Here is a 25,922-nt window from a genome sequence, read left to right as displayed (position 1 = left end):
TGTGTCCTGTGTGGAGGGGAGGGCACATGTGTGTCTTCTGTCCCACGTGGAGGGGCGGGGTCTGTCCCATGTGGAGGGGTGGGCACACACTCGCATGTCCTGTGTCCTGTGTGGAGGGGAGGGCACATGTGTGTCTTCTGTCCCACGTGGAGGGGCGGGGTCTGTCCCATGTGGAGGGGTGGGCACACACTCGCATGTCCTGTGTCCTGTGTGGAGGGGAGGGCACATGTGTGTCTTCTGTCCCACGTGGAGGGGCGGGGTCTGTCCCATGTGGAGGGGTGGGCACACACTCGCATGTCCTGTGTCCTGTGTGGAGGGGAGGGCACATGTGTGTCTTCTGTCCCACGTGGAGGGGCGGGGTCTGTCCCATGTGGAGGGGTGGGCACACACTCGCATGTCCTGTGTCCTGTGTGGAGGGGAGGGCACATGTGTGTCTTCTGTCCCACGTGGAGGGGCGGGGTCTGTCCCATGTGGAGGGGTGGGCACACACTCGCATGTCCTGTGTCCTGTGTGGAGGGGAGGGCACATGTGTGTCTTCTGTCCCACGTGGAGGGGCGGGGTCTGTCCCATGTGGAGGGGTGGGCACACACTCGCATGTCCTGTGTCCTGTGTGGAGGGGAGGGCACATGTGTGTCTTCTGTCCCACGTGGAGGGGCGGGGTCTGTCCCACGTGGAGGGGTGGGCACACACTCGCATGTCCTGTGTCCTGTGTGGAGGGGAGGGCACATGTGTGTCTTCTGTCCCACGTGGAGGGGCGGGGTCTGTCCCATGTGGAGGGGTGGGCACACACTCGCATGTCCTGTGTCCTGTGTGGAGGGGAGGGCACATGTGTGTCTTCTGTCCCACGTGGAGGGGCGGGGTCTGTCCCATGTGGAGGGGTGGGCACACACTCGCATGTCCTGTGTCCTGTGTGGAGGGGAGGGCACATGTGTGTCTTCTGTCCCACGTGGAGGGGCGGGGTCTGTCCCATGTGGAGGGGTGGGCACACACTCGCATGTCCTGTGTCCTGTGTGGAGGGGAGGGCACATGTGTGTCTTCTGTCCCACGTGGAGGGGCGGGGTCTGTCCCACGTGGAGGGGTGGGCACACACTCGCATGTCCTGTGTCCTGTGTGGAGGGGAGGGCACATGTGTGTCTTCTGTCCCACGTGGAGGGGCGGGGTCTGTCCCATGTGGAGGGGTGGGCACACACTCGCATGTCCTGTGTCCTGTGTGGAGGGGAGGGCACATGTGTGTCTTCAGGACGCCTGTCTCAGGCACGTGGGTTTAGGGGGCCTCCCCGGGTCCTCAGCCTTTTCTCCTGACCGTCCTGTCATTCTTCCAGGGCATCTTTCACTTCCAGCTCGGCCGGGGCGAGCCCATGCTGCACACTCGCCTGCGTCCTCACTGCAAGGACTTCCTGGAGAAGATCGCCAAGCTGTACGAGCTGCACGTCTTCACCTTCGGCAGCCGGCTGTATGCGCACACCATCGCAGGTCGGTCAGCCACAGCCACATTCGGGGTGTGAGCACTGGGTTTATTTCCTGTTCTCCGTGATGGTATTTTAAAGGTGAAGAAAGAAAAGTGCGGAAGCTCCTCCAGGAGCTCAGTTTGGGTCTTAGGGTTGGCCGTTGCGCAGAGGGTAGTGAGGAAGGGAATTCTGCCCTCAGGGCTGGTTGAGGGTGGGGCTGCGGCTCATTCTGCCTGGGTGCGGTACTGGGTAAGCAAGCCACTTTGGAAGTCTGTGGGGACCACGTGGACACATTTTCTGTGGACATACTCTGACAGATAACTTTTTAATTGGTTCATGAGGACTTCGGGCCAGGCTGCTTCTGTGCGCTCACGCTGGGTGCCTCACTGCACACAGGATGACCGTCTCTTACCTAAACGTGGGCACCCTTACTGTTTAACGTTTGCTTCTGTCTCCGGGGTGACAGTGTGAGCACCGGCCTGTGTGGGAGGAAGCAAGGGGACGATGCCACGGGACGGGGACCGTGTGTCCCACGAGGATGTGGGCGCCGAGTGGCAGCGTAGACAGAGCTCCGCCTTGCCGGCTCCAGAGGTTGTTAGATTGAACATTTTAAAATTCAGAGGTCTTTCTAGATTGGTCTTAGTCGTTTGTCGTTGGTAAGAGATGAATTTTGAATCCTCCTTTATTTAGTGCCTTTGTAGGAAATTTTGATCATGACCTTTAATTCCTCTTGTAAAAAAATTGGACACATTCACCTGTAACATTATGGCTGTGGCTCTGTGGCTGCCTGAGATAGATGATGTGAAGACAGGTAATCGTGCACAAGGGTGATACTGGTGACGTCCTCAGACCAGCAGAGAATTAACTGCTGCTATGATCTCATGGTTTTACACCCCCAAGTGCATATGTTAAAACCTAGTCTCCGAGGCAAGGGCGTTAGGAGGGGCGTGGGAGGTGGTGAGGCCATGAGGGCTCCAAGCTCGTGAATGGAATCGGGGCCCTTACCCAGGCAGGCGGGGGGAGCCCAAGGAGGACACGGCGAGCCGGCATCCGCTGACCCGCAGCCAAGTGGCTGGCGTCTCGGTCAGGCTCCTGCGTCCAGAACTGTGGGGAGGGACATCTGTTCCTGAGTCACCCACTCTATGGAGTTTCTTTAGAGCAGCTCCAGCCGACTAAGCCACCTACTGTGTGAAAACAGACCTTGAACCCTTTGCATGCTCCAGGCCCGGATTGTGCCCAGTGCCTGCAACTCACACAAGCCGCATGTGAGAGGAGACCCCCGAAGCCTTTGCATGCTCCCAGCCCAGATTGTGCCTTCACATCCAGGGCCTGGGCACCTCCCAGGGTCCGACCCGTAAGTCACACAAACCACAGTGATGGCGACACCCACTCAAACTAGACAATGCAGGAGTGGGGGGAGTGGGGAGAGACATCACTTTTACAATTACAAATGTCAGGGAAAGACAAAGAACCAGAAAATTATTCCTCACGGGCACCATCTTCACGCCTGTCCCCTATTCTCTGTTTTTTTGGTGTATAATTTTGCCTATTTTGTCTTAATATATGCACAAGTTTACATGCTTATGTTCTTTTCACATAAGATTTTATCACTAAGAATGTATCCATCACATGGTTATAAATCTACATCATTTCATGTAAGATTTTCTCCCTCCTCTGTGGGCGGGGTCCTCCGGGCGAGTTCCTGAAACCAGGATTTGTCAGGGGAGGGAGTGATTCCTGACCCCTGGGACTGTGAGGACTGCTCCCTGGGAGGGCGGGGGGTTTGCCGAGTGCCCCAGCCTCCCGCCTCCCGCACGGGTGCACGCCGGCGGGCACAGCCCAGTGACCCGCACGTCTGACTCCTGAAGACGGCGGTCCGGGCCGTATCAGTGGTTTTTCTCCTCCTCTCCTGTCTTCCCATACGTTTGTTTAGTGGCCGTGCAAATGTTTCTTGTTTGGGGCTTCCCTCTCCAGGTCTTGCCCTTTAAAGCTGGGGTTGTTTGGGTTGGCTGTCTCACAGGTCTTTGCTCTCCAGGTCTTGCTTATCCTTTTCTGAGAGGCATCGGCGTTGGTTGGTTAGAGCACACAAGCCCCAGTGAGGAGGAACATGTGGAAGTCTCGGGTCTGTCTAAATGCTTGGCTGGAGGGGGGTTGGGCTAAAAGCAAAGGGGTTCCAGGTTTCAGCTGGGCCACGCCCTTGCTGCCCGTCACACGGACACACAGGGCATGGGACGCCGCGTTCTGATTCCACGGTAATGAGGCCTCGTGTGGTGTAAGATGAAGCAGGTAAAGAGAATGTCATGTTTCCTTATCAGCCTGAAAGCTGGAGGGATCCTGGTCGCTGCTTACAGATTCAGCAGGATGTTCATGCTGATGTCCACAGACTGCCAAGCCACGTGGACAGCAGAGTAGTGACCTGCTCATGGTCCCTTGTCTGCAGAGGGCCTCAAGCCTGGGTCCTGCTGCAGTGAGACCTGCTAGGTGTGCTGAGCATCACGGGGCCCTGTCTGCACTTTTTATGCGCAAGTTCCAGTTCCAGTGGGTCTGAGGGATGTTGGTGAAAACCAGACGAAGACATCACAGGGAAACTGCAGACCAATCCCTATGAGCACAGATGCAGAGATTCTCAGCAGTCCAGCAATGTGGGAGAAGGGCTGCGTCCAGGCTGTGGTTCAGGAAGGCCAGCTTTGCTTTGACGGGTGAGCCTCAAGGCTCGTGGCTGGCGAGATCTGTAGCGATGACGTGGGTCAGCTTTTCAACAAGTGAGAAAGTGAGGTCCAGCCTGAAGCCTGAGGTGGCTGCTGAGCTTCCGCTTTCGATGCTTTTCATTTGGAAAGTGACCATGTTCGGCTGTGCATGGTGGCTCATGCCTGTAATCCTAGCACTTTGGGAGGCCAAGGCCAGCAGATCATCTGAAGTCAGGAGTTCGAGATCAGTCTGGCCACCACGGTGAAACCCCTTCTCTACTAAACGTACAAAAAAAAATTAGCTGGGTGTGGTGGCTGGTGTCTGTAATTCCAGCTACTTGGGAGGCTAAGGCAGAAGAATTGCTTGAACTCAGGAGGCGGAGTTTGCCGTGAGCCAAGATCACGCCATTGCACTCCAGCCTGGCCAACAATAGTGAGACTCCATCTCAAAAAAAGAAAGTTACCGTGTTCATAGCATGTGTGCTTTCAGTCTGACCAGGATAGAAATGGTAAGTGTTTGGGATGCGTTTCATTTATCTTGCAGTAGAGTCTAATAATTCTGTTAAGAGACTCTAGATTTAGTAACCGTGTGGCCTCAGTGCTCATCTAGAATTTACATGTTCTTTATACAGGAAGAAACAGTATCGTTTATTTCTCCTTTAAGTCCAAGTATGGTTTTTTTTTGTTTGTTTGTTTGATACAGAGTCTTGCTCTGTTGCCCAGGCTGGAGTGCAACGGCGTGATCTCGACTCACTGCGGCCTCCGCCTCCCGGGTTCAAGCGATTCTCCTGCCCGAGCCTCCTGAGTAGCTGGGATTACAGGTGCATGCCACCACACCTGGCTATTTTTTATATTTTTAGTAGATAACGGGGTTTCACCATGTTGGCTAGGATGGTCTTGATCTTCTGACCTCTTGATCTGCCCATCTTGGCCTCCCAAAGTGCTGGGATTACAGGCATGAGCCACCACACCAAGCCGCAGCATCTTTTTGTTAATGAAATGTTAACAAACCAGTGGTATCAAGGAACCAAAAGTTGCTGACAGTGGTGCATTTGAAACATCTGGAGGTGGTGATACCTCCGCCAGGAAGCAGGTTCATTTTCCAGAAGATCTTACAGAGCCCAGAGTGTGTCACACAGCGCGGGGCCGCAGGATAACTGAGGTTCATGGATCTGCTCTTGTATTTTAACCACAGTGCCATGGGGCCGGAGGGTACCTGAGGTGCATGGATCAGCTCTTTTGTTTCCTTGCAGTTGTGATTTCAGAGATGGTGTTGCAGAGAATGAGCCCAGTAGGGATGGGTGCAGGAGGTAATTGATTAAAAGCCAGCGTGAGATCAGTAGTGATTGGATAGAGTGCAGTCACAACACATTGCAGAAGTGGACACCATATGCCACGTGGGGAGGTGACGCTGGGCCTTCCAGGGCACGTTCAGATCCCAGAAGTGGACCCTGTGGGCCACGTGGGGAGGTGACGCCAGGCCTTCAGGGCGCGTTCAGATCCCGGAAGTGGACCCTCTGGGCCATGCGGGGACGTGGAGCCGGGCTTTCCAGTGAGACTTAAGTCTTGAGAGAACATGGGCTGCGTGGCTGGACTTTGGGTTCATGGTGCTTCTGAGATGCCTAGTCTGCCTCCTGGCTTTCTGCATAGCTAACAGTTGTGCAGGGGATCTGCGTGCCGTGGCAAGACCACAGTCCCAGCTCCCCGCTCTGCACCCGCTCGCTCTTCCGCAGTCCAGTCGCCATTTTGTTCCCTGGCATCTGCACATGTCATGGCAGATAGAGGTTGTGTGTTCATGTGTTCAGTTTTCTTACAGTTTCAGCCTCTTGGGAGAGTTATAATTGTGTTGCATTCATTCTTGTACCTTTTATTCCCAGTAAAATTCCAAGTAATGTTAAACTTAGTAAATGTTAAATGAACAAACACCGCTAAACACATTATCTAGGTGCAATAGAATACCTGTTCCTTGAGGTATGTACAAGTTTATGCCTTCAGCCACTTGTATGATGAGTAACTGAAATGTTTCTTTTTGAGGCTTCATAATTACAGTAGCTTTTCACCTCCAGAATGTTTTAAATGGTTGGTGAAATTAAATTGACATTGAACTTGATGCCTCCAACGTATTTTATGAATGGAATAAATTACCTGAAAAGCCTGTTTTGCTTTTGTTTAGCACCCTACTTCCACAAACTGAAATATGATTACTACATATTCTATGGTTCTTGTAAATTAGCAAGAGATAACTTATTTTAAAATAGTTTTTATTTATAAATATGGGCACTTTTTAATGTAAACTGAAAACTTCGCAAAGTTAGGAAGATAAACACAGTAGGCTTAAAGTTCAGAAGGTAAATTTGTAGACCAAGAAACCCAGAGCAGAAGTAATCCCAAAAAATCTGTGCCTGATTTGTTGATTGTGATCAGGGTGCTTCCTGAATTGTAGAAGGTGGTTTTGCAGATGGCATGGTATTGCTCTATTAAAGGAGTCAAAGCAGATCATCAGGCACCTGAAGCTCTTCAGGAAATTGTTTGTAAAAATTTCATTAGACTTGTAATGACGGATGTCATGTAAAGGAGGTGTCAAATGCAGCCCAAGCAGATTCCTCACTGTGGAAGTACATTCTGCAGCGGCTGGTCAGTGTGATGTCAAGTCTGACCTTCTTCCCAGTCTCTTCTGTCAGGCAAGCTTCTTTGTTGCCTAAATTAGTAGCACTAAAACGTGTTGTGTCACGGTGAGAGGTAACTGGCCTTTCTGTGTATTTCTACTGCACAGTGTGTGAGTTTGTATCATTCTACTAAAGCACTTGGGAGAAGTGAGCCTCCTTGATAGCTTTCCTCCACTAACCGTTACCGACGAGCGTGGTGGGCCGCCTACCTGGGGTTGGGAAGGATTGTATCCAAAGGGACACAGACTGATTTCAGTTTAGTATCTAGACCCAGTCACGTGGAGAAGCACACGCACAGTGTTTCGAGATGGAATGGTAACTTTCCTGTTTTACTTACGCAGGTGCCTTCCATAATTTTCTTATGCATCTAGCACTTCAGCAGGACATTAGAAATTTTTCAAATTAATGGAATTGTAGACGCTTGTCAACATAATTTGTGTTTGAGAAATAAGTTCACCCTGAGAGATCAGAAGCCCTAAATGAGGCATCTTACCTGAACGGGGTAAAGTGTTTGGTGCAGTTTTCCATGCTCTGCGTCTGCCCCTGTGAGGAAGCACCCATGTCTTCGCCATGTGCGGTGTGATGTAAATGCATCTTAGATGTGCAATCATTGTCCTGTTTTCTTTTTCAAGGATTTTTAGACCCTGAGAAGAAGCTTTTTTCTCATCGAATATTATCGAGGGATGAATGTATCGACCCATTTTCTAAAACAGGAAACCTTAGGTATGTACCCGGCCAAGTTCATCACAGAGACTACTCGCTGTGCATTGCCCATTCTAAAAATCGCGCTTTGAGATTTAGAGCAGTATTTCGTACCGGTGTTTTTTAGGAATGTCCTTTTTGGCCTCAGAGTACTGAGAAAGTTCCTGTCTAACCTGTGCTCCTGCTGCCTCCCAGGCTGCCTGAGCCCCGGTGCCTGTACACGGCCCCCGATGCGGGCTCTGCCCGTCCCGGCAGCCCTGCCCTGAAACCACCCTGGAGCCGGGCCTCGTGTCCTCGCTGCCTCGTCTGTCAGATGGCACGCATTTGGTGTCAGCCTGCCACCTGACTGTGTATCTGTTTGCTTAACCAGTCTTGGCGCGTGTGATCATTCTAGTCCCTTTAGCTTCAGATTTTCATTCCTATGCAAAGACCTGGCATTGAGATGTGTGGTTGGAGAGGCAGGAGGCAAGTCGTCATCCCCACAGTAGCTGGGTGTGAAGGGTTTGGCCTTTTTGCCTCTGAGTATCCAGGGAATGGCCAGGGCTCCTGGGGCACTCAGGGACTGACTTTCGGGCCCAGAACCCAGGAGGGCAGAGCGCGTAGGGACGCAGTGGGCATCGGAGGCGGCAGCCGTGAGGACCTGAGTGGGCAGAGGAACGTTCACGACTGTGTCCCACGTACAGGTTTGCAGCTTTGTGGGGCTGCTGGTTCAGGGGGTGTTCTTGACGTCAGCATTGACATCTGCAGTTTGTGATTTTCTTAGGAGCTTGCCTGTGTTAATCCTACTAGTAATTGAGAAAACCCTAGGTCTCATGACCATTTTCCCATATTTTTGCCTTTTGCCATTTCTTCCTTTCCATTAGCTCCAGAGCCCCTCCCCGTCAGCTCCTCTGAGCTTTTTTGACACGGCTGGCCCCTCTCTGCCCCTACGCAAGACTTTTGTATATTCTTTTATATTCTTTGATGTTTCTTACCTGCTCTGTATGAGAAACTTCCCCATTTCCACCCGGAAGTCTGTCCTGCTGTGACACCATGGCAGGTGTGGCTTTTTCTCCCGAGGAGCCCTGGCGATCATAGCTTCAGCATCAGTCACCTCCTGGCTCACGGTGGCCACCTGCCTCTCCGCATGTTTGTTTTTAGATTTAGGGAATCCACACAGACTCTGAGGCCTATGCAAGCTAGTGTTACCTAAGAAGAGGGTCTGAAGGTATTTACTTCAGAGACAAACCTCCTTTTTGCTAGTGTGTGCCAGAGTGAGCAGATTGATCAGAATAGAGAATGGGAGGTGGCTTGTAGTGATTTGTTAACAAGGGTCGGCTGAAGACAGAATGTAGGATCGGATGGGGACGGGCCCAGCATAGGCCCTGGTGACCGACGCTGTGGCTTGCATGGAGGTCGCTGGAGGTCCACTTAGAAATCCTGTATTGGCAGTGGGTCTGTGTTTTGTTCCTAAGACAGGGTCTCGCTCTGTCACCCAAGCTTAAGTGCAGTAGGGGGGTCTCAGCTCACCACGACCTCAACTTCTGGGCTCAAGCCATCTTCCCACTTCAGCCTTCTGAGCGTCTGGGACTACTGGTGCCTGCCACCACGCCTGGATAATTTCTGTGTTTTTTGTAGAGACGGGGTCTTGCTTTGTTGCCCAGGCTGGTCTCAGACTCCTAGGCTCAAGCTTTCCTCCCACCAAGACCTCCCAAAGCTCTGGAAATTGCAGGAGTGAGCCACACTACGCCTAGCCCGGTCTGTTTTCAGTCAGCACGTTCTGGCCTTTAGGCTACCCAGCCTTGTTTGTACATGAAGCTGGCCCGTAATGCCTGAAGTAGTGACTCTGGTGCTTTAAGAAACAGTTTGAGAACTCCTGCTTGAAGGAGAATCGGAAACAGTGGGGAAGATGTTACGAAGGTTTAGATGTGACCCAAACCAAAAGGGCTTTGGGCCAGTTGGCGTCTGTTTCTGATTGACCTGCTGTCTGCTGGCTGCATGTGGATTCAAGTCTTAAACTGTTATGCATGGCAAAGTGAATGACTACAGCTTTTCATTATTATTTTTTGTAAATTATGCATTTTCACTTGTAGAAATCTCTTTCCTTGTGGTGACTCAATGGTTTGCATTATTGATGACCGAGAAGATGTCTGGAAGTTTGCTCCCAATCTGATAACTGTGAAGAAATATGTGTACTTCCAGGGCACGGGTGATATGAATGCGCCCCCTGGGTCCCGGGAATCTCAGACAAGAAGGAAAGGTGGGTAACCGGCTTCCTGATTCTTTAGAAAGAATTTGCATTTTATTTATTGTTTATCTCTTCTCATTTCTTATCTCTATTTTGACTGCTGTGGATTCAAGATGCACTTTGGTTTTGTTTATTTGTATTTCAATAGAGATTATTGGATTTATTTATATAGTACTGAAAAACAGGATATTATGTTGTTTCAATTTGGGCCTTAAAAAAAATGGCCCTACCTTAAACATTTTCCCAGTTGAATAAAGACTCAAGAATGCTGTTTACTTAATCCATCTGAAAGCTCCTTTCATCCCAGTTTTCCTCAGATGCGCCCCTGGGCATTTGGCCACGGCATTCTGTAGAGAGCGCAGATGTGGGGTGCAGTGGCTCCACAGGGAGGGACCGTTCCCAGTACGTGGTGGTCAGGCAGGGCGCTGGCCAGGGCCCCAGAGAGCAGTGTGCTTGAACGTGTCAGGCAGGTGTGCAGCTGGCGTTCACCCTATGAAAAGTTAAGTGTTTTTGATGTTTATTTTTTTTTGAAGTATTTTGAGGCATGCATTTACTGCTGTAGTCACTAAAATGGAACTTGGAGGTTAAGACCAGGAGAGAGTGGAAGTGGAGGCGCTCCCGTAGAGCTGGAGACTCACTCGATGGGTGGGGTCAGGGCAGAGTTGCCGACATCCTCCAGAGCGAGGCTTGACAAACCGTGGCCGTAGGGCGCCAGGTCCGCAGCGCAGAGCTGGGAGGCAAACCTCCAGCAGTTCCTATGGGTAGAGGATCCCTCATCCCCAAATCCAAAACTTTCTGAGTGCCCACGTAGTGCTCAAAGGAAACAGTCATTGTAGCATTTTGAATTTTTCAGATTTGGGATGTTCAGCTGTTAAGTTTAATGTGAATACTCCAAAAGCAGAAAACAAATTCGATATCCAACACATCTCTGGTCCCATGCACTTTGGGTGAGGGGTACTTAGCCCTCCCGGCTGTGCACGGCACCTGTGCCAAGGCCTGGTCTGGAGGGTGGCTGAGAGCTCCCAGCCGTGGAGAGGGTGCTGCTTTACCTTCGAACATTGTGTAACGTTTAATGCTGAATTGTGGTGACTTTTCCTTTTGCGTGCATATTTAGTGAATCATTCCTCTCGAGGCACCGAGGTCTCAGAGCAAGCCCCACCCGTAAGAGACCCTGAGGGGGGAACACAGGCCCCTGGAGGGGAGCCCAGCAATGGCCTGGAGACGCCAGCACGGGAGCTGAACGGCCTCACTGCCGCCCCGCAGGACCCACCCCGCCCTGGGAAGCCAGATGAGAAGGACGCCTGGCCCCCTGCCCAGGCCCCCGCTGGCAGCCGAGAGCTGGCAGGCGCTTCCGAGCCCCAGGGATCCTGTGCACAGGGTGGCCGGGCAGCACCGGGACAGCAACCTGCCCAGGGTGCCACGGGCACTGACCTGGACTTCGACCTATCCAGTGACAGCGAGAGCAGCAGTGAGTCCGAGGCCACAAAGTCCTCCTTTGCTTCTGACGGTGAAAGTGAGGGGAGGAGCGGCCAGCGGAAGCCGAAGGCTGCCACGGAGGGAGCCGAGCTGGTGCAAGGCAGGCCCCCGGAGGCGAGCCGGCCTGCAGGGCCAAGTTCCCCTGGAGAGGCCGAGCCCAGCGCACATGTCCCGGACAAGGGGCCCGAGCTGGGTGGGCAGGAGGAGGGCGAGCGGGACAGTCTCTGCGGCCTGGGCAACGGCTGTGCTGACAGGAAGGAGGCGGAGACCGAGTCTCAGAACAGCGAGCTGTCGGGCGTCACCGTGGGCGAGTCCCTGGACCAGAGCATGGAGGAGGAGGAGGAGGAGGAGGAGGAGGACACGGATGAGGACGACCACCTCATCTACCTGGAGGAGATCCTGGTCCGTGTGCACACCGACTACTATGCCAAGTACGACCGCTTCCTCAACAAGGAGATCGAGGAGGCGCCGGACATCCGGAAGATCGTGCCGGAGCTCAAGAGCAAGGTGCTGGCGGACGTGGCCATCATTTTCAGTGGGCTGCATCCCACCAACTTCCCGATAGAGAAGACGCGGGAGCATTACCACGCCACGGCTCTGGGAGCAAAGATCCTCACTCGGCTGGTGCTGAGTCCCGATGCCCCTGACAGGGCCACGCACCTGATCGCCGCTCGGGCTGGTGAGTGCCGCCTCCCTCCCCGCACCCTGGGCGTGCGCGGTCAGCCCCGCAGGCTCCTTGCCGGCACGCCTTAGAGTTGGCATTGCTGTTTATCTCACGTTCAATTTTCAGAGATGTTTTTCAGAATCACCGTCTTTTAAGAATAGATCCTGACCTTGGGTGAAATTCAGGTTTGGGCATGTTTGTGCTTTCGGACCACAGTCATCGTACACATCTTGCCAGGTGGCAGGAGTTACTAGTGTGTGGGGCACACAGAAGCGCCTCCCTGGAGTAAGAACAGGGAGTCAGCAACAGGGAGTCAGCAGCAGTGAGGACACTCCAGGCAGGAACAGGAGGTGGGGCCTTCAGTTCACAGGTAAAAGGTTAACAAACCCTCCGAGTTAGAAATCCAAGTGCAGGGTCCAGCTGAAGCGTGCACAGAAGGACGCGTTGTGGCTGGAAGAGCGGAGGACGGGCCCACTGTCCCCCGATGGTGAAGCCTGCCCCAGACAGGACAGGCCGCTCTGCCGGGTTTGAAACTTCCACCGAGTAAAACAGAACCTTCCAGAGACAGGTGAATCTTGAAGGAAGGCTCACACCTCGTTGCTTAAGAAACTCAAATACCTAGTTACTGTGTTAAAAGACTCCCATAAGCACTTTGATCTCTCCCGAGTGAAGGTTGCCTGAACCCCCTCAGGTTCTGCTCCGCCAGTCGCAGTGTCTCTCCTGGCCACGTGTCCTGAGAGGGCTCTTCAGTGCTTGGCCCTGCCTCCATGGCTCCGGCGGCCGTAGGGAAATGCTCCCTGACATTTGAGGACACGCCTCCAGCACGCATCATGTGGCGTTGGACAAATGTGCTCAGTAAAGCATTTGAATCAAGGGTGAATGGAAGCTTCCATCTTGGTGTGAAATAGCTGGGTGCTAGCTGCAGGGCAGAGACAGACTCTGAGTCCCAGGAGGAAGCCAAGCCCCGGCCCCATGGGCAGTCAGGCACTTGTTTCCTGACCGTGGAGCTGAGACAGGTTGGGTGCTCCACGGCCCCTCGAGTGCCCGTCTGCCGTGCTCCGTGTCTGCCCAGCTCCTGACCCTCCTCTCACTTTCCTTCCTTACCCAAATCGTGCTTACATTTCCGTTTGGCATCCGTGTTCATGACCTCACTGCTGAGGGGCTTTCCTGAACAGACGTTAAAGGGTCCTCCTGCCGCTCACGTCACCCGCCGTGCCCAGCTCCCTGTCTGAGATCCACCCTCCGCGCTCCAGCCTGACTGGTCTATCCCTTCCCACCATGGCTGCTTATCCCTGGCCTGGGAGATGGGCACCTGTGACAGGCAGCCCTAGTGGGATGCAGCCAGGTGAGCACCCTGAGCCTGACTCAGCCCGGTCTCCCGCAGGCACAGAGAAGGTGCTGCAGGCACAGGAGTGCGGGCACCTGCACGTGGTCAACCCTGACTGGCTGTGGAGCTGCCTGGAGCGCTGGGACAAGGTGGAGGAGCAGCTCTTCCCGCTCAGGGACGACCACACCAAGGCACAGAGGTGGGTGCCCGCCAGTCCCTGCCAGGCGGTCCCTCGCCAGGTGGCGTTTGCTTCGCATGCCTGGGCCGTGCCCACTGGGAGTCCCTGCATGCCTGCCCTGCCTCGCCCGGCCACCCCGCTCACGGGCCTTGTTCTTTTCCTCCTACAGGGAGAACAGCCCCGCGGCCTTTCCTGACCGGGAGGGTGTGCCCCCCACTGCCCTGTTCCATCCGATGCCGGTTCTTCCCAAGGCCCAGCCTGGCCCCGAGGTTCGGATCTATGACTCCAACACAGGGAAGCTCATCAGGACGGGTGCCCGGGGGCCCCCAGCGCCCTCCAGCTCCCTGCCCATCCACCAGGAGCCCTCCTCCTTCAGGTACATGGCAGCCCGGCCGCGGCCCCCAGCTTGCTGCTCTGGTCTGTTAGGGGGATGGCACCAGTTGCCTGACGTGAGCGCGGGTGGATACTGCAGCCTGTGACTCCACTTCCACCTCGCGGGAACCCGCCCCCGCGTGCACTCTTGGGTCTTTTGTTTTTCTCTCCTCTCTTTGGTCCCAAAGCTGAAACAAAACCCCCACAATTAGCTTCTCAAATGTGTCCAGGCACCCACATGTCCACAGCTTGTGGCTGTCCCGCAGAGCACTCAGCCCTGGGGACACTCAGTGGAGAACAGGCGGAGCGGGGCTGGTTCTCAGCCTCCCTGCCTCACCGTCCGCTCTCTGCCGGCTCCTTGTTTCCCACCCTGGGCTGCCTTCTGTTTCCACACAGAGTAGGTGCAGGGGTGGTACCAGTGGCGGTTGGAAGGGAAACTTGATTGGAACGGAAGGCGTTGGTAGCCAGGATCTGTGCTGCCCGGGAGAGGAGAGATCGCAGGTTCTGAGCACACGGCTTCCGTGCCTGTTTTCCTAAGTGGACCCGAGATCGGCCCTCAGCCTGAGGTTGTGGCCCTTGCAGACGCCATGTAAATGGCTGTGGGATGTTCTTGGAGATTTAAATGACTAGTCTTTGTCCTGTGGTTGTTGCTTTGAAATTAAACCAAAAGTTTGACTTGATTAAACCTGACCCGGGCGAGGGCCACTCACCAAGGTCTCATGTACGTTCGCCCTGGGAGCCCTGGGAGAGGTCGGAACACCTCAGAGCCTCTGTGCAGAATACAGGCGGCCAGAGGGAAGCAGGTGCACACAGTTAATAGGTGGAGAGGTACGCTTTGGTGTCCTTTGTGAGCCCTTCAGGATCCAGCGCTGTCCCTGCGTGGGGACACTGAGGCCCAGAGTACAGGGCCCTCCCAGGTTAGGGGAGCAGGAATGGCCAGAGCACAGTGGGTGGCAACATTCTGAGCCAGAAGCCTGGGTGGACAGGCAAGGAGGACTCCACTGGGCACCATGGCAAAGCCCAGTCAGCTTTTGGGAGAGGCCACTCCGCCTGGAAACATACTCTGGTGCCTCCTCGGTTTTCTGTCTCATAGACTGTGTTCTGTCTCGAGCAGCGCTTGCCCCTCACAGCCCTTGGGTTCATGGGGGGAGTCATGCTAAGAGGAGGAGAAGTCGGGTGACTGGGCAGTGGGCAGGTGCAGGTGCACTGTGGCCATGGGCAGCTGGCCAGCACGGCGAGCCTCCTGTGCAGCAGGCTGGCAATGCTGTGGGACCTGGGGCCGGCAGGGGTCAGGTTAGGACGAATTCGAGGCTCTCCATTTTGATGACAGGTAAGAGGCTCCCCAGCCATACAGAGATGATGTCACTTCCCATCGTTAGGAAGGCTTCCTGGTGATGACGTCACCTCCCATCGCTAGGAAGGCGTCCTGGCGATGTCACCTCCCATCGTTAGAAGGCGTCCTGGGGATGTCACCTCCCATCATTAGGAAGGTGTCCTGGTGACATCACCTATCGTTAGGAAGGCTTCCTGGTGATGACGTCACCTCCCATCGTTAGGAAGGCGTCCTGGTGATGACGTCACCTCCCATTATTAGGAAGGCGTCCTGGTGATGTCACCTCCCATCATTAGGAAGGCGTCTTGGTGACATCACCTCCCATCGTTAGGAAGGCATCCTGGTGATGACATCACCTTCCATCGTTAGGAAGGCATCCTGGTGATGACATCACCTCCCATTGTTAGGAAGGCGTCCTGGTGATGACATCACCTCCCATTGTTAGGAAGGCGTCCTGGTGATGTCACTTTCCATCGTTAGGAGGGCGTCCTGGGGACATCACCTCCCATCGTTAAGAAGGCGTCCTGGTGATGACGTCACCTCCCATCGTTAGGAAGGCATCTTGGTGGCGGTGTCATTTCTAGTCTTTAGAAGGGCTTCCTGTGTGGGCTTGTTGGGGTTTTAATACAGTGTTCACTTTCTAGTGCTTGCCTCTTCCACCGTAGCAGATGCCTGCAGTTCGGTTTGTTTCTGACGCTGGTGACCACAGACAGGTGGCATCAGGCCCTGAGTCTAGGGGCTCAGTCCCACCAGGCTGCCCTCATCTCAGACCCCCAGGCCACATCGCCAACCAGCTCAGCTGCAGTATTGGGGGTTCCCACACTCAGACTTGTGCAGTTTTGATCATCTGAATCAGCTCAGGAAACTCAAGAAAACATTTCACTCAACATTACCAGGTTAAAGGCTCGGGAACAGCCAAAGGAGGGGGAGCATGGCATGTGCCCCCCGGAAGCTCAGCGGCGAGGGCATGGCTGGTCCCCCGCTGCCCCTTTTCCTGCCAAAGCCTCCTGATGACCAGCTGTGTCCTGGAGCCACTCAGGCCCAGCCTGCAGTGCTCTTACCACTGTGGTGTTTCCAGGGGCTGGGAACAGGTCTGTTTCCATAACACCAGGGCTTAGCCCTTTGGTGTTACTCTTATTTATTCATTTGACTTAATTAATTCCAACCCTCCAGCCGGGTAGCAAAACTCCTGGACCCTTCTGAGGACAGCGAGGGGGGGCCTGGCCTGTGGGGTGGTCGTGGGCCAGGCGGCGAATGGGCCCGCACCTCCTAGAGCAGAACGACGTGGAGATGTGACATCTCGAAAGTCAGGGTCTGTTGTGTGCTGTGATTCTCATCAGTGGAAGCATGATTATAGGGCAGATGTGTGCACTAAAGTGCTACTGCTGAGATTTAGTTCTAAACTGCAGTTGTACAAAAGCCTTGCGTGAGGGAAAGCAGCCGTACAGTCGGTACTACGGGCAGCACCGGTGCTTTACACGCTGTTTCTCACGCTGTTACATAAAATGGTGGGGGAGGGGCTCGCACCTGCGGTCCCAGTGCTGTAAGAGGTGGACCCGCGCGGGTGGCTTGAGCCCAGGACTTCAAGGCTGCAGTGAGCTGTGATCACACCACTGCGCTCCATTCTGGGCCACAGAGTGAGACCTGGTCTCAAAAAAAATTTTTTTTTTAATAAATAAAAATAAAATCAAACCTTTGACTTATTTTTTTCTTCAGTTTTTTGTTTTGTTTTGTTTTGAGACAGTCTTGCTCTGTCGCCCAGGATGCAGTGCAGTGGCGCGATCTCGGCTCACAGCAGCCTCTGCCTCCCAGATTCAAGCAGTTCTCCTGCCTCAGCCTCTTGAGCAGCTGGAATTACAGGCACATGCCACCACGCCCGGCTAATTTTTGTATTTTTAGTAGAGACGGGGTTTCACCATGTTGCCCAAGTTGGTCTCAAACTCCTGGCCTCGTTGTCTTAAACTACATAAAGTGGTCAAAACTGGTTTTTTAATTATTTAGCCTTACTTGAAGTGAGCTAGGAATTTCTAAGATCAATGAGGAAAAAAGCTGTTATCTGAAGACAGACTTGCAGATGGTAAGCTGCATTTGAATAAAGTCAAACACTTTTACTTGAGTAACACTAATGATGTGGCAGCAGGTAGCTTTCCGTGTCTGTGTTCTGAAGTGTGTGTGATTCGCCTGCCAGCAGCAGGTCGGGTTCGAACAGCGCGTCACACGCAAGTCTGCAGCTGTGCCTGTCTTTCCTGAGGAGGATGGATACAGGACTGGGCTGTGGTTCATTTGAATAAGTCAACTTTTGATGAAACTTTCTTCTCTTTTTAATCGGAAAGTGTAATTTGCACCAAACTATAAATTTTACTTCAAGTTACTACCGGCCATTTACATACGAAAGGGTGTTAACGTGGTTTGTTAAGTTGTGGTAATTGTGCTGTTGTGGCCTCAGAAATGTGCTGCTTGGTCTGTGTGATTACAGGTGGGCGCACCTTTGTCGAATGAAGGAAATGTCCCTCCCCTCACTTGTGTGTGTTGGAAATGGAGTTCTCCTGAAATGAGCATGGGTTCTGCTTTTCGATAGTTTTCAAAGTTGATGAAATGACCAATTTATCTAAGAAAAAAAAAATCCCTGTTTTAATGTCCCCTCCCCAGGCTAGACCTAGCCCTGAAAGTCTGAGGCAGTGGGACCAGGCCAGCAGGAATTCTGGGGGTTTTTGTGCTGCAGAAGGGACTCGGGTCTGTGTGGACTGGCCACGCCCCTGCCACTCCTCCACACTGGGCTGTTTTTTTCTTTTTTTTTTTTTTTGAGATGGAGTTTCACTCTGTTGCCCAGGCTGGAGTGCAGTGGCACCATCTCAACTCACTGCAACCTCCTCCTCCCAGGTTCAAGCGATTCTTCTGCCTCAGCCTCCCGAGTAGCTGGAATTACAGGCATGCACCACCACACCCGGCTAATTTTTGTATTTTTAGTAGAGACAGGGTTTCACCATGTTGGCCAGGATGGTCTCAATCCCTTGACCTCATGTAGGGTGTTCCCTTCTGGTTTAATCCTAAAGTCTCCCCTGCTTGAGTTCATGTGACGCCTGCCCAGTCTCCTGCACTAAATAGACCTGTGTCCCTAATGGCCCTCCCTGTGTGGAGCCCTGGTGCCTGCAGGACCGGAGGGCTCCGCCTGTGCAGACGGGTCCAGCATGGTCTCCCGCGGCCACCCCCACGCCCTTGCAACAGTGCTGTGCCATGCAGCCCAGCTCCCCCATGATACCACTCACCGTCAGTCCTGCGCCTGAGCAGCCCCAGGCCTCATCTGTCACGTGCGTTGGTCACACTGTGCGAGAGTGGCCCCATCTCCCCACCGTCCTCAGAGTGGTGGTTCCCTATTCTGTGCCCGGAACCCTGTGCAGACCCCGTTGTGACAGGGCCCTCGGCGGTCAAGGCAGTTGGCCCTCTGTCCCTAGACTGGTCCTCACCTCAGGTTTTGGACATTGTAAGTGTTCTAATTCTGGCTTTGACCTTTTTAGTGCTTGGCTGGTAGGCAGGTTCACTGGGGACCTGGGTGTGAGTGTGAGCATTCGGTTTTTTGGTTAAACTTTTTGAGATATTTGTAGATTTGCGTGCAGTAGTAATGCAGAGAGGCCCTTCTTTATCCCATTTTCCCTGTGGTTGCATCTTGTGAAAGTGGGGAGCATGCTCCCACTAGGACCCACGCAGACTTATCCAGACACAGAACCCTCACACCAGCTCCCCCGAAGCCCCGCATGGCCTCAGCCACTTCCCTCTCCCTGACCCTTGGCCCTCCACCTACTGTCCCTCGCCACACCGCGTCCTCTCAGGAGTGCTGTGTCAGCAAGTCGGCACAAGCCTCTGGAGCTGACCCTCCCTCCTCAGAACGACTCCTGAGTTGCTGCTGTGCCCCTTGCTCATGCCCCCTTTTGCTGAGCGGTGTTTGGTGGTGTGTGGAGGAGCCATCTGTGGTTTCACCTTGTTCACCCTTTGAGGGACATTTGGGTTGCTTTCAGCCTTTGCTCTAAACGTTTGCACAAGGTTGAGTGTCTCATCTGAAAATCCAAAATCGGAAATGCTCCAAGATTTGCACCTTTCTGAGTGCTGACGTGTCCCTGGAAGGAAAGGGTCATAGAACATTCAGATTTGGATGCTCAACTCGTAAGTGTGATGTAGATACCTCAAAATTCGAAAATCCAAAATCTGAAACACTTTTGGTCCAAGCATGTTGGCTATGGGATACTTAACCTAAGTTTTTATTTCTTTGGATAAATGTCCAGTGGTACCGTTGCCAGATTGGATGGTGAGTGCGTTTAGCTTTCTAAAGAAGCTGCCAGCCCTTGTTCTGGAATATCTGCATCATTTCTCATTCTCACCGGCGGTGAGTGATGCCGGTGGCCTGGCCAGTGCTGTTGACAGCAGCCATTCCTGATAGGTGTGTCCCGAGCTCATCATGGCCGCAACTCAGTGGCTGCATTCTTAGTGAGTAATGACACTGAGCATCATTTCTGCGTTCCCTCTGCATATTCTGCTCGGTGAGGTGGCTGTTTGGGTCTTTTGCCCATTTTCTAATTGGATTGTTTGGGTTTTTACTGTCGGTTTTGAGAGTTTTAAAAATACATTTTCATACTAGTACTTGGTTGGTTATGTGACTTACAAATCCCTTCTCCCAGTCAGCAACTTGCTTTTTCATCCTCAAGAGGGTCTTTGGCGGAGCAAAAGTTTTTAGTTTTCACGATACTCTGTTTATCACTGCCTCCTTTTAGGAATCAGGTTTTGATGTCAGGTTAACTAATAGCTAGTCCCAGATCGCAGAGGTGTTGTTGATGTTTTACCCTGAAAGTTCTGTGGTCTGTTGTTTAACACCTTGGCCCGAGATGTGCTCGAGGTTGGTTTTCTGGCCCCAGCCACATTATCACAGGCACCATTTTCCATCCGCGGACACTTCTGCCCGAGTCTGGAGGGCTCTCGGTGCACCTGTGTGGTCTGCTTCTGGGTTTTCTGCCTGTAGGTTTTTCATAGATGCCCTTGATCAAGTTGAGGGGTTTCATATTTTCTGAGCGGTCATCACCAGCGGGTGTTGAATTTTTTAGGTGTTTGTGTGGTGTTTGGTATGATGGTGTGGTGGTTGTTCTTTTGCCTGTCAGTATGTGGTGGTCACGTTGACTGATTTTTGGACGTGGAAACAACTTTGCAACCCAGAAGTGAGTCCCCTTGGTTGTGGGGTAGAGCAGCCTTGATGCTCTTCTGTGAAGTGTCTGGATGTTCGTGTGGAGGAGCCTGTGGGTTGGTTGTGGTGTGGAGTGACCTTGATGCTCTTCTGTGAAGTGTCTGGATGTTCGTGTGGAGGAGCCTGTGGGTTGGTTGTGGTGTGGAGTGACCTTGTTGCTCTTCTGTGAAGTGTCTGGATGTGGATGCAGAGGGGCCTAGGGGGCTGCACTTGTCACATGTTGTGCTGTCTGCGCCCAGGTTTGTTGCGGCTCCTGTTACGAGGTAGGGAGCCCCACCCTCCGGCATCGCAGAGAGATTGTAGACTTGCCCCTTTCTCTCAACACATTTGGGAGAAGTCTCCAGTGAGACCGTCTGGTCCTGGAGATTTTATTTTTGCAAGATTTAAAATTTCATATTCATTTTCCCTGATGGTTACAGGGTGTTTCACAGGATCTGTTGCGTTTGGGTGAGTTGTGGCTGTTTGTATTTTTGAAGGAATTGCTCTATTTACCTTCTCTCTCTTTTTTTTTTTTTTGGTTTTCAGCCTTCATGTTATCTTCCTTCTGCTTGCTTTGGGATGATTTCTTAGGACGTTAGTTCCGACGGTCAAGTGTGATGTAGAGAACTCGAGTGGAGTCTCCGGTGCTTGCCCGGATTCCTGCTTCCATCCTTGCAGGAGGCCAGCTCAAGGTCCCTCCACTCCCAGCCTGCAGGGACATCCATTGCACTCTCAGGGCAGCCCTGGCCCACTTGCTCCCGTCCCTGTCCTGCTAGGGGATGTTTTCACGGGACAAGACTTTGGGTTGACCTTCCTTTTCCTCGGGACCTGAAAAACATCCGACTTGGGTGATGTTCTGTTTTTGACCGTTTTTCCTCTAGGTAAGCTGTGTTTTCTCTTTGACTGCCTTCACGGTCTTTCTGCATCTTTCACGGAAGTTCCTGGCTTATCTTGTTTAGGTTTGGCTCTGCTGTTTGAGTTGCAAGGGTTACGTCTTTTGAAGTCTGTGGGACACTTCCAGCCATTGCTCTTCAGGGCCATCTCTGCCACGCTGGGACAGCAGGGACACAGATGCTGAGCCTTTTTCTGTCTCACGCATCCTAAACGGCGTTCCTTTTTCCTGTCAGCTCGTTTTCCCTGTTGTTCAGATTCGCGATTTCTGTTAGACTTTCAAGTTCACTGACTTCTGTCTCCTTCATTTGCTGCTAGTCTGTCCATGACATTTTTGGTTTTAGTTTTTGTATTTTTCATTTCTGAAATCTCTTGTCTTTTCTGTTTCTTTGCCAAGCCTTTCTGTGTTTTTCATTTGTTTCAAGCATATTTGCAGTTGCCTGTTGAAGCATTTTTATCATGGGTGCTGTAAAATCATTGTCAGAATGTTAGCCTGCCTGCCTCTCAGCCTGGTCTCTGTGGATTGTCCTTTTCTCATAGTTTTAGATCTTCCTGGTTCTTGCTGTGACCGTGACATTGGATTGGAACCTAGACTCTTCACATGGTGTTAGGAGACTTTGGATCTTATGTAAATCTTCTGCCATCACTGATTTTTTTCAGGCCATACTCCAGCAGCAGGAGTGGAGGCCCCCTTGTTTCTGCCAGTTGGGACAGGAGTCCAGTTCCCCACACGGCATCTTTTGAGGCCTGTGAGTGGGGGTGGGGGTGGCACCATTGCTGGTGGATGGCTGTGTGTGGTGGGGTGGCACCATTGCTGGTGGATGACTGTGTGTGGTGGGTGGCACCATTGCTGGTGAATGGCTGTGTGAGATGGGGTGATACCATTGCTGGTGGATGGCTGTGTGTGGTGGGTGGCACCATTGCTGGTGAATGGCTGTGTGAGATGGGGTGATACCATTGCTGGTGGATGGCTGTGTGTGGTGGGGTGGCACCATTGCTGGTGAATGGCTGTGTGAGATGGGGTGATACCATTGCTGGTGGATGACTGTGTGTGGTGGGGTGGCACCATTGCTGGTGAATGGCTGTGTGAGATGGGGTGATACCATTGCTGGTGGATGACTGTGTGTGGTGGGGTGGCACCATTGCTGGTGGATGGCTGTGTGAGATGGGGTGATACCATTGCTGGTGGATGACTGTGTGTGGTGGGGTGGCACCATTGCTGGTGGATGGCTGTGTGTGGTGGGGTGGCACCATTGCTGGTGGATGACTGTGTGTGGTGGGTGGCACCATTGCTGGTGAATGGCTGTGTGAGATGGGGTGATACCATTGCTGGTGGATGGCTGTGTGTGGTGGGGTGGCACCATTGCTGGTGAATGGCTGTGTGAGATGGGGTGATACCATTGCTGGTGGATGACTGTGTGTGGTGGAGTGGCACCATTGCTGGTGGATGGCTGTGTGTGGTGGGGTGGCACCATTGCTGGTGGATGACTGTGTGTGGTGGGTGGCACCATTGCTGGTGAATGGCTGTGTGAGATGGGGTGATACCATTGCTGGTGGATGGCTGTGTGTGGTGGGGTGGCACCATTGCTGGTGGATGGCTTTGTGGGGGTGACATCGTTGCTGGTGGACGGTCTGGGAGTGGGTGGGGTAGCACTGTTGCTGTGGCAGTCCTGGCTCCACACATCATCGTTTCCGGCACCATGGGAGGGGTGTCTGCATCTCCAGTGGGGGCTAGGGAGAGTCCTGACCCTCCCGCATGGGTGGGAGGGACCTTGTTGCTGCCACTGGGGGTGGACGTCAGGCTTCCCACATGCTCCCCCATGGCCTTCTCTGAGACCCCAGAGGAAGGGTGTTTGGAGTAGAGCAGTTATCACAGGTTTTTAACATGTTCATTTAATTCATTTTAAAATAACTGTGCAGTTGGCCCTTTGAACAACACTGGTTTGAATGGCATGCATCCACTTAACATGGATGTTTCAGCCAAATGCAGATAGGAAGTGTGGTGTTTGCGGGATGGAAAACGAGCCTTCACGGGATGGGAAGCGGACGTGCATTTGCGCGATGGGAAGCGGGCATTTGCGGGATAGGAAGCGGGCCTTCGCGGGATGGAAAACGAACCTTCGCGGGATGGGAAGCGCTTGTTTGCAGATGGCCATCAAGCGTGAACTTTGACAAGGCTGGGAGAGTCCCGAGTTCTAGATAGCTCAGATCAGCATTTTTAGATTTGTGGGTGAAAAATCTTCTCTCCATTAGGAACTAGACTAATACAGTTGTGTCTTTATAGTTTTGTGACTTTGACTTAGGGCCCGTTTCCTTCACCGTGATGGGTTTTATCCCCTCGTCCTTGTGTCTGTCCCTAGCAAGCTGGTGTCTGGGACGCACGCTCATCGTCCAGGGAAGAACCAGCTGCTAGAAACAGCTGCCGCTCAGGAGGGCAGCATCAGCCGTTTTCCCAGAAGCTTGCCTTAAATTCCAGCATTCAAAGGCGGGCATCAGAATGTATTCATAAGATTGACACATCCAGAGCAAAACAGATGTTTACAGACGAGAGAAGCCATTTCAAATGGAGTTGCAGTTTTCACATAGCAGAAAAATGGGTGTGACCGTAGCATGCTTGAAACAGAAGATTGGCCCCGCTCACTGATTTATTACATCAACATTTAATACTTTAGTAAAACAAGCGCAAGAATTACCCGTTCCTGTTGTGTGTGTGCGAAATGAGTTTTTCTTCTTTTTAAGATGGACTCTTGCTCTGTCACCCAGGCTGGAGTGCAGTGGTGTGATCTCTGCTCACTGCAACCTCTGCCTCCTGGGTTCAAGCAATTCTCCTGCTCCAGCCTCCTGAGTAGCTGGGATTACAGGCGCCTGCCACCGCATCCAGCTAATTCTTTGTATTTTTGGTAGAGATGGGGTTTTACCATGTTGGCCAGGCTGGTCTCAAACTCCTCACCTCACGTGATCCACCTGCCTGCCTCGACCTCCCGAAGCGCTGGGATTACAAGTGTGACCCTCCACACCAACCTGTGAAATGATTTTAATTTCAGCCACTGACGTCTGTTTTGTCACTTCACCGTTTTTGGTCTTTTCGTAGCCTGGAGATGTTGTGTTTTCTTGTTTTGTTTTTTGTCGTATTGTTCTCCAGACCCTGTTTTGAGGGCAAATGATGTGTCCTGGTGGTTCCCAGAACCTTGTTCATCTCCCGCCCATTTTCCCCTTGCTTCTAAGATGCTAGAGCCTGGCAGATGTCTGCACCACAGGGATTTTGTTGATAGAAGAAGGTACATGCTGTTTTTTGACAGGATAGTCACAAACGTGTTTTGCCAGTCAGCCTGGCTCAATGAGCAAAGTCTGATCTGTTAAACTCTGAAAAGCTTATTGGCAGAGCATCAGGTGTTTCATAAGTATTCCTATTGGGGTGTGTGAGTCTTTATCTAGTCCGAGAGTCAGGAATCTGATTCAGTTCTGAAAGGTGCCATTCAAGCTGACCTTCCTCATGTGGGGCCTATAAAATTCCTTTCAGAGCGGTCCCGCCACCTCAGCCGCAGATGTTTGATGAAGAGCTGCCTGATGCTCAGGACGGAGAGCAGCCTGGCCCTTCTAGAAGAAAGCGACAGCCCAGTATGTCTGAGACAATGCCGCTGTACACTCTTTGTAAGGAGGATTTAGAGAGTATGGACAAAGAGGTGAGCCAATGACGCACCCCGGTGCCCGCCCGGCGCGTGTGCTGGGGCCACAGAGCAGCGGTGCGCGGGTGGACCACTGAGCCGCGCACGTGCAGGCAGAGAGTTCTGCACGCACACAGTCGGGTCTGCTTTGGGACTACCGCTTCTGTTTTTCGTGGAACTTCCTGTTCAAGGAGACCTAGAACAGCATAAGCAATGTTACCAGCAGCACGTGGCATGAGAGCACGTCGGGGCCTGGTTTAGGATTCGCCTCTGTCCCCACCAGGGCCAACGCTGCCCGGCCCTCCTGCTCTCCTGGCTGTCCCCAAGGACGTAGGACAGCATCTGTAGGCACACGTGGTCATGTCCAGGGGCGATGCTGGTGCCGGTCAGCAGCCCCCCCACCCCCCGCCCGACGCCGACAGGCCCCTGTTGAGAAACCCTGGACAGCTGTGCTTCCATTGCATGTGGGCGTTGAACACACGCACACAGTGTGACTGATTCTCACAGCGTCTCGTGTGACTGACTCACAGCTTCTCGCGTGACTGGTGGTCCTCGTGTGACTGTGACTCTCGCAGCGTCTCGTGTGACTGTGACTCTCGCAGCGTCTCGTGTGACTGGTGATTCTCGTGTGACTGTGACTCTCGCAGCGTCTCGTGTGACTGTGACTCTCGCAGCGTCTCGTGTGATTGGTGATTCTCGTGTGACTGTGACTCTCGCAGTGTCTCGTGTGACCGTGACTCTCACAGCTTCTCGTGTGACTGTGACTCTCACAGCATCTCGTGTGACTGATTCTCACAGCTTCTCGTGTGACTGTGACTCTCACAGCATTTTGTGTGACTGACTCTCGCAGCGTCTCGTGTGACCGTGACTCTCGCAGCGTCTCGTGTGACTGTGACTCACAGCTTCTCGTGTGACTGGTGATTCTCGTGTGACTGTGACTCTCACAGCATCTCGTGTGACTGTGACTCACGGCTTCTCGTGTGACTGGTGATTCTCATGTGACTGTGACTCTCACAGCGTCTCATGTGACTGATTCTCACAGCTTCTCGTGTGACTGTGACTCTCACAGCATCTTGTGTG

At 52.9% G+C, this 25,922-nt stretch overlaps 1 protein-coding gene across 6 annotated transcripts in view; it reads left to right on the top strand.

The window, feature by feature from the left end:
• The window catches only part of CTDP1 (CTD phosphatase subunit 1), a 74,610-nt gene that overhangs the window by 25,803 nt on the left and 22,885 nt on the right, over window positions 1-25,922 (top strand). For 5 of the 6 annotated variants that reach the window (XM_039463768.2, XM_074383226.1, XM_010336713.2 and 2 more), the window contains 7 exons: window positions 1,323-1,473; window positions 7,434-7,524; window positions 9,576-9,742; window positions 10,845-11,885; window positions 13,255-13,396; window positions 13,545-13,751; window positions 24,698-24,860. In XM_039463768.2, the coding sequence (XP_039319702.1) occupies window positions 1,323-1,473; window positions 7,434-7,524; window positions 9,576-9,742; window positions 10,845-11,885; window positions 13,255-13,396; window positions 13,545-13,751; window positions 24,698-24,860 (1,962 nt within the window). The remainder of the gene's footprint in view (window positions 1-1,322; window positions 1,474-7,433; window positions 7,525-9,575; window positions 9,743-10,844; window positions 11,886-13,254; window positions 13,397-13,544; window positions 13,752-24,697; window positions 24,861-25,922) is intronic. The other variant, XM_039463769.2, reaches the window with a different exon arrangement.

This window comes from Saimiri boliviensis, chromosome 13, assembly GCF_048565385.1.
Source record: "Saimiri boliviensis isolate mSaiBol1 chromosome 13, mSaiBol1.pri, whole genome shotgun sequence".
NCBI classification, from domain to species: Eukaryota; Metazoa; Chordata; class Mammalia; order Primates; family Cebidae; genus Saimiri; species Saimiri boliviensis.
Note: the sequence above shows the minus strand (reverse complement) of the source record. Positions and strands in the feature narration are given on the sequence as shown.